Source organism: Chiroxiphia lanceolata, chromosome 9 (assembly GCF_009829145.1).
Source record: "Chiroxiphia lanceolata isolate bChiLan1 chromosome 9, bChiLan1.pri, whole genome shotgun sequence".
Lineage (NCBI taxonomy): Eukaryota > Metazoa > Chordata > Aves > Passeriformes > Pipridae > Chiroxiphia > Chiroxiphia lanceolata.
The window spans coordinates 14,771,192-14,790,010 of record NC_045645.1 but is presented as its reverse complement, the minus strand read 5'-3'; the positions used below and the strand labels follow the sequence as shown (position 1 = coordinate 14,790,010).

Here is an 18,819-nt window from a genome sequence, read left to right as displayed (position 1 = left end):
GTGCTGAGGATGCCTGAGAGACCTCCAGCATCCCTGCCCTGCCAGGAGGTCGGTGGGAACTGAAATCAGATGCTTTTCGGAATGGGCTGTTGAATCCCATCATGGAGATAGCACATGAAAAAACGTGGGAGGCTTGGGCTCTGTTCTCATCTCCATTACTCATGAGACACGGTATCTTGTGCCTCTGGTGCTCTTTCCACGTAACTGGATATAGCAACAGCTCCCCCCCGCTGCAGTGTGATGTGTGTGAATCCCAGAGCAAGAAGGCCACGTGCACTGAAAACTTTCATGTTGATTACAAATGATGAGACAGTTTAGCACCTGCTGATAAATCCATGCCAGTTCATTCTGCAGATACTAAAAGGGGGGGAAAAAAAGGGATGTAAAGTGAAATGATTTTATGTTACTTTTTCTTTTCTAAACAGGTATTTGAAAAACTGAAGGACCACATGCTGATCCCAATAGCCAACACAGAACTGGAGAAAGTAGATGGGTCACTCACCTGTTGTGCTGTGCTTATTAACAAAGCTTCAGAATTATGAGTTTACAGAGTCCCTCCCTTGTAACTGGCAATAATGTTACACACAAGGTAGACGAATCTGTATCCACACTTTTATTGTTTTAATTGACAATCTACTGTACCACTGTGCTACTAACCCTTGTTTACAAATTTATTGCTTTGTGAATTTTTCTTATGTCTTTGCAGATGGTATTTAAGGTGGATGTAGGGTTTGTTGGGGGCACATAACTCTGGAAGTATGTTAGTCCCATGGGCTAGCAAAAGACAATTATAATGGCTAACCCCTAGCTTTAGTGATTTAACATACCTGTGTGAAAATTTTATGAAACCCAGCTAATTCTCAATATTTCAAGCACCTCTGTTATCTTTACACTATTCCCTTTTGTCTTCTTTTCTCTTACTTCTTTGCTCTGCATATTTTTTTTCCTTCCTCACTTCTCTGCTTTCAGTGGTGCAAGGTATTGGGGGGACTGAAGAAAACTCAGTGGGCTCATGAACTTGGTATCTTGTGTGGTAGGGAAGCTTTCTGCATAGTGGTTGGAACAGTGGGCACTGAACTGTGCTTGCTGTCTCGGCCATATCACATTGCTGCTGCTGGGCAGAGTTGTGGCTGGAATCAGTTTCAGACACCAGGTACCAACTCTGGAAAAAGCTTCCTCCGATGGGAGCGCTGAAGGGCGATGTCTGCCTGGGAAACTTGAATGACAGGAAAAGAGAGCAGTGCAGTCACACAAGATGCCTCCTGCAAGATCAGGTCCCAGTTTCCTGCTAATGTCATGATTTTCAATGTGGTGAGAATGAGAGGGGAGTTTTTAAAAAGGCTGGATCCTAGGGAGTCTCCTGACCACAAAAATGAAAGACTGAGATGCTTTTGGAAAAGTTAAACTTACGAAAGAAATATAAAGGATGGGGGTTTTAAGTCTCTTTGTTTACATCTTAAAATTTATTTCTGTTTCTCCTTTCTGTTTTCTCCTCTCTTGGAGGCCACTTACTAGCAAAATTCAAAAGAAAAGGGTGATAGAAGGAGTTGAAGGACAGCTATTCCTGGATTATGCCCATGAATAAGAGAAGCTATTTTTCCTGAAAGATTGGCATTTGTACTTTATCTGCCCTTGGGGCAGTTTTCCTTGGAACAATAACCATCTTATTTTTCTTTTAATTGCATGAATATTTACTGTGGTATTCAGTTAAAGCAAATATAATTTTTGTAGCAGATTCCACAACATGTTTACCCACTGAGTCATACTATTTTTTTTCACTACCACAAAGTGAAACACACACCATTGTATTCACATGCTTCTTGTTAAATCATTTGTAAACTAAGGATGGGAGAAATTCCCAAACAGAGGCAGTAGCGGGAACTCTCTGACAAATAGTCTGAACATGTTATCAACTTCCTAGACATCTCCTCCACCTTTCCTGAACCGCTTGTGGCATGTTGCTAAGGTACAGTAGGAAGTGAGTAAGGGGCTCAGGCAACGTGGTCTGCAGGAAAGCAAACAGTGTTAACCAAGCACACACTCGGATATCCTTTGGAAACCTGCGTGCTTTTTTGTGCAGTCATAAGGGAGGAAGCACAAGTACTCATATCCACAGGTACTCTTCACCATATCTCTCGCTGCATCTCAGTGGCTAGTGAGGGGAGAACCTCCTGGCAGCTACCAGGATACATCTGATACTTTGTGGGTGCACTGTATGTTGTGATGACACAAGGTATCATAAGGGAGAGAGTAATGATGAGCAGACATATCCTATGGAAAAAGAGAGCATGTCCCAAAGGAAGTCTTTAGCCAGCCAAACAGCAAGTGATTTGTTTGGGTTTTTTTTATGACTGTGCTGTCCCAAAGGGTTATCCTAATGTTTCCCCTTTGTCTCTTCCATTCCCATACACGATCATTTAAGCTTGACCCAGGTGGTCAGGCTCTAAGGATATAAATGTTGCAATGGGGAAATCTTTTTCTGCTTTCCCTTGGTGCTTTTTAAATATCTGATAAAGTATCATGCATTTCAAAATAACATTAAAAAGAGATTTTGTGCCACAAAGTGACCCAGCAGTATTGAACTGTGACCTCCTGGAGGCACATTGTACTCTGTTAAAAACCTGTGCAGCCATGGGAGCTGTTATACAAAGCCAAAACAGACCCCCTACCCCGACCTGTCCATGTACCTCCTGGGGCCTGGCCCCTCTCCATGTCCTTCAGTCCCTCTTCCCTTCTCTCACTAGGGAGCCGGAGCATCCAGCTACACTGGGACAGTGTTAGGCTGTGGGATTTCTATTTTATTTATCTTTGAATCTTTCTGTGGTAGGTTTTTTTTCCTTCTACCCTCTCTGACCTTTCACCTGTCTCTTCTTCCTTAGATTCTCATTTCTAGTTTGCTCATCAAGGCATGATGAGCACTTTTCTCTTTTAACTTAGAGTGATTTTGCCTTCTGTTGCCTCAGTTCTCCTTACTTGAGTCGTCTTCTGTACTTCTCCCTCTTCACCGTTCATTCCAAAGTATCCCAACCCATGGTGGATGAACCTAAACTCACTCCCTCCTTGAGTAAGTGCCAGGAGAGAGGAGAAACTAAGGGGTCTACTTTGGGTTTGAGCAACTTCTTTTGAGCGGGAAGGATGACTGTCAACAGGAGCTGTAGATCCAGAGAGTGACAAGGGTGACTCCTCTTCTTTAGGGTTACTCCAGAACAGAGAAACATTTGTGGTGGACATTGTTAATACCTCGTGTCCTTGAAAGCAATAGAATGGGTGACAAAGCATTCCCCTAGCTCTCCAGGAGAGGGAGAGGAGGAGTTGGGATCTCAGAGCTGAGAAACATCTGTGTAGATTGAGAGGTTGTTTCTTCATCTATTGCAACTTAGATTTCCTTGGTTTCAGGGTGGCATTTTGGTATACAGAAAGAGCAAGGAGTGGCTGAGGGACCTGAATTCCTTCGAGTGTTAATTTCAAGTTGTATTCAAACTCTCTAACTTCAGGCACAAAATTTAGGTGCTCTAAAACCACACCTGCTTTCTCTCTGTTGGTCTCAGTAGATATCACAGCCTCCTAACATAGACACTCTAAATTACATCTTAGTCTCATGCCAAAAGTTACCGAAGCTGGTTAGTGGGATCGCCCTCACCTCACCGCTTTTAGTGTTGGGCTTTATTCTTGCATTATAAAACAAAAACATTACAAGCACTTCAGTTTGTGTATTTGCAGTATGGTACTAAGAACTAAAATCATGCCAAATGCTTCTTGTTCTTGCTGTTTGCTTTTTTTGTTTGTTTTTTGTTGCCCAAACAAAGAATTAATTTGTGAGGACATTTCTGCAGTGACAAATGTGCATCTTATGGGTGTCCTGTATATTTTGTCACCAGAACATTTCTCAGATGCCTGATATAAATCATCATTCTTGGTTAATATAAATAATAAAATAAAATCCCAAACCAAAAAAGGAGATGAGACACTGAACACTCATAGCTGCCCACATAATACAGTTGATAACAACTGTCAGGATATATGACAGAGCAGGCCAGTACAGAAGTTCTTGTGGTTAATAGCTCAGCGATGGGGCTTGAATTACTCATCAAAGGTTTTTTTCCTTTGAGCAACCAGTTTAGCTCAGTTCAAATGAAAGAGCTACAATGTGCATTATAGATACTTCACGGATGTTATCTTTGCTAAGAGTTTAGGGAGATCTGTGATATGTGGGCTTCTTTCTTCAACAGAATGTGAATACAGTGTTTCTCTCTGCAATGAAAATGTGAATGCATACTGTACCTTATGAGATAAACTTGAATTCTTCCATTTATGTATTTTTGTGTTTACCATGCTAATATTCAGTTTTAAATAGAATGCCACTGTGTGAAGTTATGCTCTGATTTTTTTGATGATTTCCATGTGATAGATATAGAGCTCATAGGCACCACTATGTCCAGTTTTGAAAACAAAAAGTCAGTGGACAGAATGCTGTTTGTTCACAGCAAATTGGAGATGAAAGATGGGAAAAAATGAGCTTTTGATTTTATTCAGCTTCTTTTACATTATATCTGTGAAGTCAGAGCCAAATTAATAGAAAACATCAACATTCACATGGAACCATTTGAGGAAAATAATTTACTATTTAAGATTCTCTATTTTTGTTTTTATCAATAAGGAAGCTGAAAAGATAAGCCTGCTTAAAGAATGGTATTTGTTAAGTGATTGTGAACAAAGTATCAGTGGACCTCATGTATTTTCAGAGAAGTTTTAACTGGACGTGTGATGTAAATTGTATAGAGTTGTATGTGAATCGTGTTAGTCACTGTTTTACATGGTATTGTTCTGCAGTGCACAAATGTGACTACTGAGCACAGAAGCGTTACATTCATTAAACTTAAAATCTTGTTGCAGTATATAGTTCCCCACTTTTTGTGCCAAAAACATCAATACATTCCATAATCTGTCCTAATAGAGGTTTGCACTTTGATTTAATTTTTTTTTGGTGACTCTTGCAGTTTCAATACTATATATCCCCATCACGAAGGAATAAAGTGTCAGTTGTACCGTGCCCTGTGTAGTTTATGCTTCTTGTTTTGGAACTGAAAGTATATGTATTTAATTTAATTTAATACTGTTTCATGCTGTCTTTTTATTATGAAGCTTGTTACATGCCTAGAAATAAAGCCAATTATAGACAGTAGCACTAAAACCTTTAAGCCTGTTAGGAGAAATCTTGCCTCCTTTTAGAACAAATCACAATTTTAGACTCCACATTTAAGAATAATTTGCAGAGAGGAGATATTGCCTATAAGTCCTAGGTACAATGGTTGTGACTATATTTCATTACTGCCAAGGTAAATAAACAGATGTTAGCATAGTATAGTATGTTTCTCTTTAGTTCCTGTATTTACTGTAAGTTACAAAAGGTGAAACTACGAAGGTTTAGTGGCATTCCAGTTCTGGTTAAATTATTCCCTTAGCTCGTGTGTCTTTTCTCCCCCACGATGTCCAGAGAGGTGACTGCATTCCAGACGTTTCTTCGTGGTAACATGGCAGATGGTCGCATCTGTTTTATATCTAAATACTACCTGTTGTGTGCTACAAGTAGTGCACGTGGGGCTCCTCTCTGCCTGTACCCCTGTGCTCTAATGCCAGTAGGTTACTGGATATTAGGATATTATTACTGGATATTAGGATCAAGGATCTCAAGAGACGATGACATTACTCCAGCTTCATGGCCACGTGTGTAAGTGCTCGTGGGCCGTCAGCGCCATCTCATGGCAACCCAGAAGTCCGTTGTTGGAGGCCTTAATATTGTTGCTTCAGCTTTTTAAGAAACCCAAGATAATTTAACAGAGTAGGAATTAATTAACTGTAGCAAAATAATTACATCACTTTCAAACTGTACTGTTTTGCTAGAAATGGGACTTTAAACAAGCCGTAATCTGTTACTCTTCTTGCCAGGGAAGCAGGGACAAGGGAAGAATTCATTAGGGCTGATCTAAACACATCCTTTGTACTAACTTAACTACATTGTTTAAAAGTATGATTTTTATACTAATATATTTAAATCAGTGCTATGTCTAATGTGGATACTTTTAGTGTAGTGCAATTAATATTTGTAAACTACTGCATTTACATGTGTACCCATATCTACAGGGGAGAGTTGGTATCCATTTACTTGAACTTGTTTCTAAATGGGAATTATTAAAAACAAAATCTATAAAAGCCACTCCCACTTGCCACATTAAGAAGTTTCTCACAGAATATCCAACCTTTAAAGGCGAAATCATAATAGTAATTTAAAAAGGAGTGTTCTTTGCAAAAATTAGCTGTAGAATATTACTTCATCAGAGACTTCTGCACTTGGCTGTATGGATTCACTCCCCATTCTAAGTACATGCTGCCGAAAAAAACATCATTGTCTCCTGCATCATAAAATCCAGACATTCTGATGCTCTCAAAAACCTCATCCCCAAAAATTCATTACCTGTAGGTCGATTGCTGTGGTTTAGTAGCTGAAAACTTGCCATTAGTTGCTGCAGATTCCAAAATTTATTTGTAAGTTTACTGTAGAAATTTATACTAGATGGACATTACATACGAACATACTCATAAAATCAGTGCAATGTCCAAAATCTTCCCAGCTGCCTTGAAAGAAATGACCCATAACTCACTCTACATTGAGGCTCATTTCTGAGTGTCGAGTGGCTGTTACCCTCCTGAAATGAGTTTCACGCAGAGAGTGGTCTTCTTCCTGCTGTCTGGACCTTTATATCCTGTTAGGGTTTATTGGCATTAAGTCTGCTAAAATATAGTCTATTCTTGTATCTCTAACTGCATGTTCTCTTCTTGATTGATGAAGTTAAATCATTCCAGTTTGTCTCTTACGTGGTTCAGGAATCAGCAGCCTAACCCTCCAGATATCACGTGGCTTTGAACTGCACCTCTGGCTGAGCAAGGTTATTAACAAATACTTTAACTCCAGAATGCATGATAGATGTTTTTATCAGCAGTGTTGTACAGAGCCAACAAAGTCTGCAATATAATTCACCTTGAAGAGGGGGAGCTGGAAGGCATGTGGTTTAATAAACAATGATGGGAATCAGGGGCTGGGAAGATGCCTGGCTCTGTCTCAGAAGTGCCACAATCAGCTTTCCAGAAGCATCAGAGAATCTGAAACCTTTCCATGTATTTGGGTGCATAGCACAGATTAGGGAGGATCAATATAGGCACTTGGACTTGAAAAAAATGGTCTGCCCTGCAGCCCTCTGAGCAGGAACTAGAGATAAATAGTTTACTTTGTATTTAAGATGTTTAATCTAGAGATACACAAACAGCTTAGAGAAATTCAAATGAACCACAGCAAAGAAAGGCTTCTTAGGGCAGTAATAACACCACAGAAGGATTTGGGTTGTGAGCAGAGGTGTGCTGCCAAATGACAAACAATCAGGTCTGCAGGGTTAGGTGGCGAGGGTGGGTCTGAAGTTTTCACTGGGCAGATCACAGCAGTGGCAGGGAACAGAGCTGGCTGTGTGCTTTCTGGCAATCGGTTTGGGGATTGGCGGTGATTTTAACACCCAGTTCTACAGAAATCAGCCTGTCACCAAGTGACCAGTCCTTTATTTCTCAAGTATTCTGGGTAGGATCTCTGGCTTTATTGAAATGCTGGGAATGCTAGCACTGTAAAATAGGTATCATCATAGTTAACATTAATGGTTGCATTAACAAGGCATATCAAGCAAAAGGGCTTTGCAAAACTGTAAAGTAGTTTTGCCTTACTGACAGCAAACCCCGATACTGATCACTTCTACTCTACATGCTTTCATGTTTATCCGCTGGAAACTAAGTCTTCAAGAGTGCAGAAATAGCCCGAGTTCCACCTTCGGCAGCCGAAAGAACACCGGTTAATGATGTTTCGGCCGCTGTCCTTTCTCCGAGGGTTCGGTCGGCGGGGCAGGCCCGGGAGCCGGCGGCGGGCGCGTCCCGGTGGAGCAGCGGCTCCCCCTGGAGCTGCGCTGGCGGAGAGCCCCGAGCAGCGCAGGGGGACTAAAACTGCCGTCCCCAAAACCGCGGGGAACCATCACCGACCGTCACCCTGAAGCCCCTGGCACGATGGGCCAGCGGCGGCCGCCTCCGCCGGGCGCTGCGGGCCCCAACCCCATCGGGCACCCACGACCCGCCGCCAGCGGAGCGGTCGTCACGCAGCCCCAGGAGGCGGGAGCGGCCTCTGCCGCTGACAGGCCCGGGGAGGGGCAGCTTCAACCCGCCGCTGCAGCCAGGAGTGTGGTGGCAGGACAGCGAGAAGGCGGCCCGTACCCAGCCCGTGCCCGTCTCGTGCGGCGGGATGAGGAGGCGGGATGAGGCAGGACCACATTCCAGCCCCGCTCCAGCTCCCGACGCGGGGGAGTCGCGCGCCACTCCGCGCACGCGCGAATGGGCGGGGCTCGGGGGCGGGGCGGGGCGCGGTCCCTGAGCGCCCATTGGCGGGTCCGGCGGGGGCGGGGCCGGGCTGGAAGCACCGCCCCGGGCGGGTTTCCCCAGCGGTGCCGGGCTGGGGCCGCCATGGAGGGCCCGGGGCCCGGGTCGGGGTCGAGCTCGAGCTCGGGGCTCGCGGGGCGGCCGCTGACGGAGGACGAGATGGCGGAGGTGAAGAAGGATGTAAGTGGCGGGCTGGGCCCAGAGCCGCAGTGCCCGGCTCGGGCGCGGAGCTGCGAGTGGGGCCCGGTTGTGGGGAGCGGAAGGAGGGACCCGGGGCCGCCGCCTCCGCTTGGTCACGCCGGGCGGGCCCGGCCCCGCGGCGCCGCTGGGAAGGCGGCGGGGAATTCCGGAGTCCCCGCTGTGTGAGGCCGGTAGTGACCCGCAAAAGCTTAGCCCTGGGCCCGGTGTGCACCCGCGGTCCCGGCTGCCGGCTGTGCCGCTGCGAGCGGCCCGCCCCTGTGTGGCGTTTCAAGGCCAGAGCAGCGCGGGGCCGGTGTCTCCCGGTGTCTCTGCACCAGGATAGGCCACAGGAGGCAGCAGCCGGGATGAGTAATTAACGTGGTACCCAAAGCCTGGCTGTACATGTAGGTGCTACTCCTGGTGTCAATAAAATTCGCTTTTAGAGAGCGTGAATATCTTCATTAAATATGGTTAAATACTTTTTATTGAGTCTTCTTGTTCTATAGTTTCCTGATCTTCCCCCCCCCATATTTATTCACTGATGTCTGGATTCTGAGGGAATACTTCATCCTGATTCAGTCTGGATTAATTTATCTCCTTGTGAGACTGGGAAGCAAGCAATGTGCTAACCAACCTCAACAAGTGATTGATTAATTAAAAAAAAAATAAAATCACAGTTTATTAATTACTTATTGCCCATCCATGTTTGCAATTTACAGTGTCTTATGTTTGACTTATCGGGGGTTTTATGTTCCTTTAAAGTGCAGTAAGGACTCTTAGGATTTCGATTTTGGTTTCTTAGTAGCTTTATGCTTATGTCATTTTTGTTAAATGCTTTGTTTGATTCTGTGAGACATGTTCAAGTTAGTACTTGCTTCTGTGGAACCACAGGGTAATACTGCAATAGCTGGCATCTGGTAGTTACACCAGAAAAGGATGAGAACTGCTTAAGTCAAACTATATATAACACAATATGTATGTTAATCTGTGTCAGTGACTGAACCCACAGCTGGAAGCCAGCTTGCAGGAACATCTTGGTCTGGGTAAGCTTGTCTTGAGGAGGATGTGGTGAGCCATATAAAACCATTGATACTGAGTAGGGTCACAAAAGATAGTGTGCTTTCCTGGGAAGATGATCTCTGAGGGAATGTGGTCTGGTACTAAGTGTTACAGTTCGTGAAGATGGGAAGTGGCACTGCTGATGAAGTGCTTAAGACAGATGTCTCTGCTTTCCCATGCCCAACACTGACTGCATGTTGGGGCTTTAGATGATCGATAGAGTCACCTTCCATGGACAGACTTCCACCTCTTTCCCTTTGCTCATTATAGAGAGGACTCGAGCAACCAGTTTACACTTGTACACTGAAGTTATGCTGCAGGGGGAAATAGAGTTGTTTTGCTTTTGCTAGTCATCAGAATTGCAGTGGTCTGTGCAGCATGTTAGAGGTGTGCAAGGTGCTCCAGGTGTTTAGTCTAAAATATTGAACCAAAAGAAGGCACTTTGCTGAAGACAAAAAGCAGCCAGTAATGTTGATGAGAGTATGTACATTTAAGGATGAAAGCACGTGTGTTTTGGATGGCAGTAATCTGTCAATTTGTCAGTAGTGGTTTTTAGTTACAAACCTTTTAAACTGTGAATATATTCATGCTGTTGCTCTGACACTACTTTTGCTCTATGTACAGAAAATATCAGCATCTGCAATATTTTGGAGTTGTGCCTCATGAATACAAATAGTATGGCAATGTGGCAGTAGGGTGGTCAGTGAGAATAAGTATGTCTGTAGACAAAGGTGCTGTTTGATATAATTTCTTTTCATTAATAGTTGTTTACTGTTTTGAAATGTGCTAACCACAGACTTGATGTAATTAGCATTTTCTATAATAGTCAGCTTATTTCTTAATATGCATTAGAACTCCTGAATTCCCTCAAAGAACTAATGAAAAGGATAATTAGGTAATAGGTTTTTTAAAATTTTTTTACACCAGAAAGATCTCATCTAAGTAGTGCAGTGGCAGCTTTAGAAACTCTTTGGCTAACCTGTATCAAAATCAAATCTGTAGGTTTCAACTACAGACTTCTAAATAAATGGAAGTGTTGGCTAATACTAGTTGGCTTTGTTTTTCAGGCTTTAGAAAGGATGCGTCCTTACCTGTGTGATAAAATCATAGCCGAGAGACACTTTGATTACCTGCGTTCAAAGAAAATACTCACTCGAGAGGACACTGAAGAAATTTCTGCTCGATCTTCCAGCAGGAAAAAAACTGGGAAGTTATTGGACTACTTAGCAGAAAACCCAAAGGGACTAGATGCTTTGATTGAATCTATCAGACGAGAAAGAACACAAAACTTCCTGTTACAAAAGATAACTGATGTAGTGTTGAAAGTCAAAAATGAAAAGCTTGAAGCTCTCAAAGGTAACAAGTTTATAATAATGTGTGTAAGACGTAAGTTTTATTTTGAGGGTCTGCAAAATTAAAGTCCTCCTCTACTGTTTGGAACAACATGTTTGGAAATATCACCAGTTTGGGCTTAAGATCCTAGTGCATGTATCCTGGCTTTGCCTTTTTACTATCTGAACACATTGTAAATAACTAATTGCAAAAACACCCCCTATTGTGTTGTTATGGTGGATAAATCTGTCTTCACATTTCAGTTTTGCTTTTCAAAAATAGGTGGTTATCTTCCACCTTGCATTTCTCTTGAAGCTATTTGCTGCAGTGGCAGGTTGCTCTGGTTTTGTTAAACTTTGCACCTCAGCAGAAGATATGCCAGCAAATGCAACCTGAGGGGAGTTCCCCTGTATGTGTTCAATGCCAAAGCTTAAAATTAGACACTGTAAATACGTGTGTGCATTGTTTCATACAGGCACAGAGGTTTTGTTGGCACACAAAGCTTGAAGTGACTACGTGTATTCATATTTTAAGGCAGAGGAAGAAAGTATAAGCTTTCTACACCAAAAGCTTTACTTCCCCTTCCACACTCAAAAGAGAAATAAAGAAGGAAGAAGTACGTTTTAACCCTAGAGATGAAGGGCCTGAAGTTTTCTCTGGCTTCAGGTAAAACAGCCTTCAAATGCTGTCCACTCTGGAGCCGAACCATATAGCTGAAACTTTTAAAGCTTTGAAGAACACAGAAAAATCAAACAAAAATTGGGCTGAAAGGCTAAAGTGACTTTCTGAAATGAACCTTAAATTACAGTGCGTCTTTGACAAATAGTAGCTGATACTGAGGTGCAGAGAAACCATTCACATCAGCCTAGATAACCTGCATGTTTGTGTTTTAATATGTCATGAATATTGGATATCACAGGGGAGATGAAGTGTTAAAAATACAGACAATTGATCTTTGACAGCCTTACTGTTATATAAATCAGAGCACAGTTTTAAGAGGGCACCATACTGTAATTAAATCCAGTTTCTGTCTTTTTGTCTTAGGTCTAAGCTGCAGCACCTGTATGACCTCACTGTACGGAGGAACAAATAATCTTTCTAGATCATTTTCTGATGAATCAAATTTTTTTGATAAAACAAAAGACAAAGAGTCTACCCAGATACATCATCCAGAAGAAGATTATAGCACTGCCGCTTTTGTGTCCGCTGTCTCTCTTCATTCAATGAATTTACCAATTGCAGAGATGGGAAATTCACAGAGCACTGTTTTCTCAGCCACCCTCCCGGGGCCTGGAGACCCAGGTGCACCCCCTCTCCCCCCAGAGCTCCAGTCAGACCAGCAAGATCCATGTACTAGTTCAAGTGACAATTGCTTTTTGCCTTTAAGATCACGTTCTCTTCAACCACAGTGAATGTAGTGACGTTGGTATGTTCATCCAAATGGTACTGAAACTTTGTGTGATGTCTCATACAGGTTAAAAAGATGTTGTTTTGAAACTGTTAGCAAAATCGGAGGAAACAATATATAATCTATGCATTTTCTGTTTTAAGTCTTATTTTGTAATTGTATGGCTCTGGAGCTGCTTGATTTTTTTTTTTGGTTTTGTTTTGGTTTTGTTTTGTTTTGTTTTCCTTTAGGGAGCTTTTTTTCAAAATATCTTGGTACTATACCAGCAAAGGTTTGTTTTTTAAACCAACGTGTATAAGATTTCACATGTAGCTGCAGATATTTATGCTAGAATTATAGAACAAATGGGATTTTTCTTCCTACAGAAACTAACAAGTCAGCTTTTCTTAGTGTTTCTGTAGTGGGTGAATTGGGAAAGATAGTTAGGAAAAGTAGTGAGTATGGAAAAACAAAAAATAACTTTCCAAACTAAAAGCTTAAGCTTACTTACCAAAAAGGTTAAACTCATTTACCAAGTTAAATGTTTCTCAGTAGGATAATTTCCTGCTCTCCATGTATGTGTGTGCAGCTCCATTTGCTAAAAACCTTACAAATCTGGCCAAATCTGTAGGTATGCTTATTTGCAAGGAGTCTCTTCATTGTCTGAACTTTGTCCTATTGGTAAACCAAAAGGCACTGGATATCAAAAATATACTTCTGCAAGTCTTGACATGTTATTCTTGTATATTAGTTTGAGATTCCTGATTCGAGATGCACTTTAAATATAAATTCTCATTAGTACTGGAAAAAGGATGTAAACTGCTGTAACAGCATCATGAGGGCTGTAAGAAAATGTTATTGTAGGATGCTTTTAAGGAGCAAAGCTTATATGTTTTGTCTCAGTAGGGAAAAGTGGAGAAGTCCTGTAACAAGAAAGTATCCATACTTGAGGACTTCTGGAAATGTGGCACTTCAGATACCTCCTTTTCAAAGCAGACAGACAGGTTTACATTTCAAATTGTTTAGAGTCAAATGCATTTTAAACTGCTTCAACATGGGAAGGTTCTCATTTCTTGACACAGTGTAACATACTGTATTCCTCTCACACTCTCGAGTTGTAATCTGCCTTTAATGCAGGTGGCCTATAATAATTTTAAAATTAGGTAAAATCTTACTTGGACATGTGTACAGTTGTGTTCTGTGATACTACACTTAAAAATGATGGGATGTTTTCAGTATATCAAAGGGTAGGATTGTATTTAAGGCCCTAAATTATTTTGGCCCTCATACTGTGCTATAGCCATATAATTCCATTTAAATTCACAACGAGGTAATATTCCTAAACTCCTCTCCTTTTGTGTAGACAGGTCATCTGTGGGACCTCAATATAGTCTCTATAAATTGCTTTTCATTACTACTCTGGTTTTGGAAGTAAGTGAAAATAAACTGCAATGTTCAACTACACTCCATACCGAGTGTATGAATAGCTTACATCTGATAATGATGTGTTTATAAGAATCCTTGTTTTTCTTGTATGCATCTACAGTCATAGACTGTCAGGACGGTGAAAGTGCTTTTCAGTGAAACTGCCTGGATGAGATGGCACTCTGGAAGTTAAGTGCCTAAATATGCAAGCAAAACTTTGCTCTCTAACACAAAATTAAGGGTAGGTTGAAATCCCTCTCTTCCATTAACTTGTACGGTAGTTGCACTTACTCGAGATGTCTAAAAAGTGATTCATCTAAATGCCCCCTGTAACCACTTGAAGAGCTGTGCTTAGGTTTGGGTCCCTTCCTGGATTCTTTTAAAGGGAGGAGAGCGAGCAAGCTTGGCCTTAACAGAGAAAGTGCCTCAGCTCAGGGTGGAGGCTGCCTTGCAGCTCTCACCTCACACTGGGGTGTGCCACCCACCCAGCATGCAGCCTGCAGGAAGCCTACCCTACAGGGGCTGCTCCCTGGGAAGCTACTGACCTGAGACCTTGAATGAATGTATTATCCTACCAAATGTTTATAGCGTGCATTTTGTAAAAATATTTTTATCACAACTTTTGGAATAAATTCTTTTGTATAGTTACCTGTTTGCTTGCCTGCCTGCCTCTCTTGTTATTAAGATGTTCAGGTTGCAAGAGCAAGTGCCGATAAGTGGATGTGTGGGTTTGGTTTTGTGTGTGCAGGAGGCCTTTGTTCTCCTTGTCTTGTCAGAGAGGTTTGTCTTTGGTGGAAAGACTGACTTAATGTGAAACGCCTGTGCCAGTAGGACTGCACTCAAGAGCAGTCTATAGGGCAAACATGCATATGAAGTCAAGAATTCAGCTGCTTAAATAGTTTCTGTGGTTCATGTCTAGTATTACTAACCTGATTCTTGCCTTTTTTTTTTTAAAATTACTGCTCAGCTTCCTACAGGTGTGAGAAGTGTTGCCTCCAACCATGCACATATTGACTTCATTCTTAAATTACGGTTTTTATTTTTATTAATAGGGGGGAGAAACAAGAACTTTGAGTGCTGAGGAGCATGACGCAAAAAAGGAATTGCAAATGTTGCAGCGATCTGGAGTTTCACTTCAGTGGTTGTTTTCATTGGACTTTGTGTGTAGGGCTTCTGTCAAAATAATGATCACGACATTGATTATGACAGGTCAGCTAGACACAGTTTCAGTAGCTTTACAGTAAATGAATTGATCGTATTATAATCAAAACCTCTTGCTCAGACCTTATCCTGCTTCTGTGGTAGTATAAGTATTCTGAACATAGAATCATAGAATACACTGAGTTGGAAAGGACCCATCAGGATCGTTGAGCCCAGCTCTTAGCGCTGTGCAGGACACTGCAAGAATCACACCATGTGCCTGATAGTGTCGTCCCAATCTCTCTTGAACTCAGACAGGCTTGGTGCTGTGACCACTTCCCTGGGGAGCCTGTTCTGTGCCCGACCACCCTCTAGGTGAAAACCTTTTTCCTGATATCCAGCCTAAACCTCCCTCTACTCAGCATCGTGCCATTTGAACCATGCCAGTAAGTATTTTAGCTGATACAGTAAAAGATAAATATAGCTACATATATATATGTGTCTGTGTGAAAGACAAGGGAGGTCTAATAGAAACTTTTTCCAACAAATTTCACAAATCTGTTGTGGTAAAGATACCCTACTGGATAGACAGCGTTGGTCAGCGCTATGTCTGCCCTAGGTTAGCCCAGTGGCCAGACATTAAGGGAAAACGTGTTTTCCCTTTAGGCCTGCAGGTGTGAAAAGGTAGAAATAGAGGTTGCTCGGTTTTGTGTCTGATTTGCGGTGTCTGTCTCGGGTCCCTTGGAGGAACGCACCCCGCGCTGTGGCGGGAGCCCTGCATCGCCTGGCGGGTCAGCTCTTCCCTCCTCCCGTAGGATCCCTGCTCAAGGTGCCCGCCGCGGTTCCCCCGAGGGCGGTGCGGTGCCGCTCCGGCCGCGGCGGGGCCGGAACCCTCGGCGCGGGCGCGGTTTCCGCGGGCGGTGCGAGGCGCGGCCCCGCCATGGCGGCGCAGGGGGAGGACCCGCTGGGCTATTTCGCGGCCTACGGCAGCTCCAGCTCCGACTCGGAGCCCGACGAGCCCCAGCCCGACGAGCGCCCCGCGGGGGCCGGCGCGTCCGTGGGGGGCAGCCCGGGACGGCCGCGGCTGCCGCCGCCCGACGAGCTCTTCCGCCGGGTGTCGCAGCCGCCCGCCTTCCTCTACAATCCGCTCAACAAGGAGATCGACTGGGAGAGCCGCGTCCTGCGGGCGCCCGAGGAGGTGCGGGGGGCGCGGCGGCGGCCGAGGCGCCGGCAGGGCCGTCCTTGGCCCTCCTGCGCAGTGTGACGGGCGCTCTGGTCTCTCCCGCAGCCCCCCAGGGAGTTCAAGGTGTGGAGGAGCAACGCCGTGCCCCCGCCGGAGACCTACAGCCCGCCCGAGAAGCCGCCGCCGCCGGCGCCCGCCGTCGACATGGCCATCAAGTGGTCCAACATCTACGAGGACAACGGCGACGACGCTCCCCGGCCGGCCGGCAAGGCCAAGTTCCTGCCGGACGAGGAGCAGGAGCCCCTGGAATCGGGTGAGGCCCTGGCGTGGGGCGGCTGTGCCCTGCACAGGCTGGGTGTGTTTCGAGAGCCGGGCTGGGCGGGCGGGTCCCTGAGTGGTCGGTGAGCGGAGCCCTCCCTGCCCTGAGCCCGGAGGAAGCTCCGCAGGCCTGTCCTGCATCCCCTGCTGCCCAAGGACAGAGCGCTCTGCCTGCGGGGATGGTTGAACTGCGCTGCCGGTGTTTCGACTTTCCTAGAGTCAATATAGAGCCCCCCAGCAGTCCCTCCGCTCCTGTCCCATTGCCATTAGCAGGGAAGGATTAAAGACTGTAGAGCTTTAGTTCTGTGAATGTAACAGGTTCAGTCATGGTGCTGCTAAAACGGTATGAAAGCTTCTTCAGGTGTTGCTGTGTTGACCTTGGGTGTAGATGTAGGTCAGATTATTTTTGCAAAACTTGAGGTCCAAGAGGGGAATTAAATAGTATGTCCATGTGACAGATTACTGAAGAAAATATTTACTATCCCCTTCACTTTTAATCATGGTACAAGCTGCAATGGTAATCTAGGAAGTAAAGAAATATTTGACAGGTGGGAGGAATTATTTTTTTTTTAATTGTTGGAGAAAGAGAATAACCAGCAACAACCAAGAGAACAAAACCGGAAGAAGAAATTCTGAGCTTTCAGAACACACAATAATGTTTTGGTTCACCAGTAAAGTTCTCAGCAAACCTTTTCCAAAGGAATGGGTTTTTTGCTGTCTTGCTCTTTTTTTGCCATATGTCTTGCTCCATGTGTTCTCTATGTTCATCCCATGCATTTCTCTTAGTCTTCATCTAAAGTAAGACTATAAATGGTTAATTAACCTTGACATTATTTCCTACTTCTAAAATGTCCTTTTCTAGCTTTTCTTATTATCTACTCAAATAATAAGTTTTTTAGAACAGGTACTGTACAATAGCATAAAGCCTCTTCTTAAGTTATCCTTAGTGGTCTATGGTAGTAATAACAAATAACCGTTCCTGTTCTGTCCACACACTGTCTGTATTCCAAAAATGAGGATATTATCAGTTAATACTACTGTGTCTTTTTTCCAGGCCTCTCAAGTGTGGTTAAGTCAGGTTTTCTGAGACAAGGATGGTGTTTAAGACAAAATACTGGCTTTGCTGACTGATTAACTCTGTCTTTTATTTAAAGATGGTGAAAAAGATGATGAACCAGCTTCTGCTAAGAAACGTAAAGTAGACTCTGGAGAGCAGGCGAAGAAGAAAAAGAAGAAGGTATAAGCAGGGTGTGATGGATTTAGACATAATGAAAATTTCAGTGAACTTGGATTCCTCTGCTGGAATGGGAAACAAATACATGTTTACTGAATTTCTCTCTCCTGTTGGGTAGGGAATTTTATTTCTGTAGTATGCTTGCCTTTTGGAAAGCACAAAATTAAATGGACAGTGTTGTGATAGAAACTTGTTTACCAAACAAAATTTAAACCTGTTTATTTAAAAGGAGGATTTAAAAGAGGGATCCATTGCTATGGATACTTGTGCTCATGCAAGTTAGAGGGCTTCATAATATTTTGTTTATCAAGAAACCTGGTAACATGAGTTTTTTCTGGACTGACTTTTCCATTGTGTCAAAACCTTTTATAAAGGAGTATATACTAAAGATTTTTTTAGGTACTGTTCTGTGATATGTTTGCATATTGTTGTTTTTAAATGTATGTCTAGACTGCAAATAGATCACTGGAATAAAACCACATTTGAAAACATCTGCAGTATAAATATTGCATTGCATGCATGGTGAATAGGAGGGATGAATTCTATACTATATGCCACTCAGGGATGTATGACTCAACAGATTCCTTAGAGGTTTTTTTGTTTAAATAAATATACAACTACAATCTGAAAAAAAAAATGGACCTAATAATGGAGTTCAGTATTTTATAATTATTTTGATATTATGGGATCTGCATCAGTGAATCATGAGACTAACTGATGCAGGAAGAATTGAAGCATTTAATGTATTCTTCCTGAAATAGAAAATAGAATCTAGATATTTATGTGGATGAAAATTATAACAAAGCTGTGATGGTTTTTATTGCCAAATTGTATTTATTTCAGTACAAACAGTTGGTAATATTCTAAAAGTGCTAGTCAATGTATGTTGCATTTGTGACATCCTGCTCCTTGGAGTTTTGAGTCTGTGTATGAAAAGGTACCAGCTGGCACTGGATTGAAGGAAGAGTTGCTCTAGGTTTCTTTTCATATGAAGATTTTGTGCCTTAGGAAGTCTGCGGTGAGATTAGGGCCTACTAATAGAAGTTTATGAAATTAAATTTTAATGTAAACATTTGTGCTTTTTCCTTCTGTCTTGGA

At 43.0% G+C, this 18,819-nt stretch overlaps 3 protein-coding genes across 3 annotated transcripts in view; all 3 read left to right on the top strand.

Annotated features, from left to right (window-relative positions):
• DDAH1 (dimethylarginine dimethylaminohydrolase 1) overlaps window positions 1–5,055 on the top strand; it is a 58,765-nt gene extending 53,710 nt beyond the window's left edge. Inside the window, exon 6 of the mRNA XM_032696809.1 lies at window positions 426–5,055. Coding sequence (XP_032552700.1) covers window positions 426–542 — 117 coding nt within the window. The 3' untranslated portion in view covers window positions 543–5,055. The remainder of the gene's footprint in view (window positions 1–425) is intronic.
• A 3,434-nt stretch (window positions 5,056–8,489) lies between these two features.
• On the top strand, window positions 8,490–14,494 carry BCL10 (BCL10 immune signaling adaptor). The gene is made up of 3 exons (XM_032697022.1): window positions 8,490–8,643; window positions 10,770–11,058; window positions 12,079–14,494. The coding sequence occupies exons 1-3, from the start codon at window positions 8,548–8,550 to the stop codon at window positions 12,444–12,446; spliced, it is 753 nt and encodes a 250-aa protein (XP_032552913.1). The 5' UTR covers window positions 8,490–8,547; the 3' UTR covers window positions 12,447–14,494.
• Window positions 14,495–15,861: 1,367 nt separating this feature from the next.
• Window positions 15,862–18,791, top strand: C9H1orf52 (chromosome 9 C1orf52 homolog). The gene is made up of 3 exons (XM_032696324.1): window positions 15,862–16,184; window positions 16,275–16,482; window positions 17,642–18,791. Exons 1-3 carry the CDS (start codon window positions 15,927–15,929, stop codon window positions 17,728–17,730), a joined length of 555 nt encoding a protein of 184 aa, XP_032552215.1. The 5' UTR covers window positions 15,862–15,926; the 3' UTR covers window positions 17,731–18,791.
• Window positions 18,792–18,819: the final 28 nt, after the last annotated feature.

What these genes read in the sequence shown, in the direction of transcription:
- BCL10 (XM_032697022.1), top strand. Translation starts at nt 8,548, where the DNA reads ATGGAGGGCCCGGGGCCCGGGTCGGGGTCGAGCTCGAGCTCGGGGCTC. An exon ending in TGGCGGAGGTGAAGAAGGAT is followed by an intron (nt 8,644 to 10,769) that starts GTAAGTGGCGGG and finishes TTTGTTTTTCAG; the next exon opens with GCTTTAGAAAGGATGCGTCC. An exon ending in AAAGCTTGAAGCTCTCAAAG is followed by an intron (nt 11,059 to 12,078) that starts GTAACAAGTTTA and finishes TTTTTGTCTTAG; the next exon opens with GTCTAAGCTGCAGCACCTGT.
- C9H1orf52 (XM_032696324.1), top strand. Translation starts at nt 15,927, where the DNA reads ATGGCGGCGCAGGGGGAGGACCCGCTGGGCTATTTCGCGGCCTACGGC. An exon ending in TCCTGCGGGCGCCCGAGGAG is followed by an intron (nt 16,185 to 16,274) that starts GTGCGGGGGGCG and finishes TCTCTCCCGCAG; the next exon opens with CCCCCCAGGGAGTTCAAGGT. An exon ending in GCAGGAGCCCCTGGAATCGG is followed by an intron (nt 16,483 to 17,641) that starts GTGAGGCCCTGG and finishes TTTTATTTAAAG; the next exon opens with ATGGTGAAAAAGATGATGAA.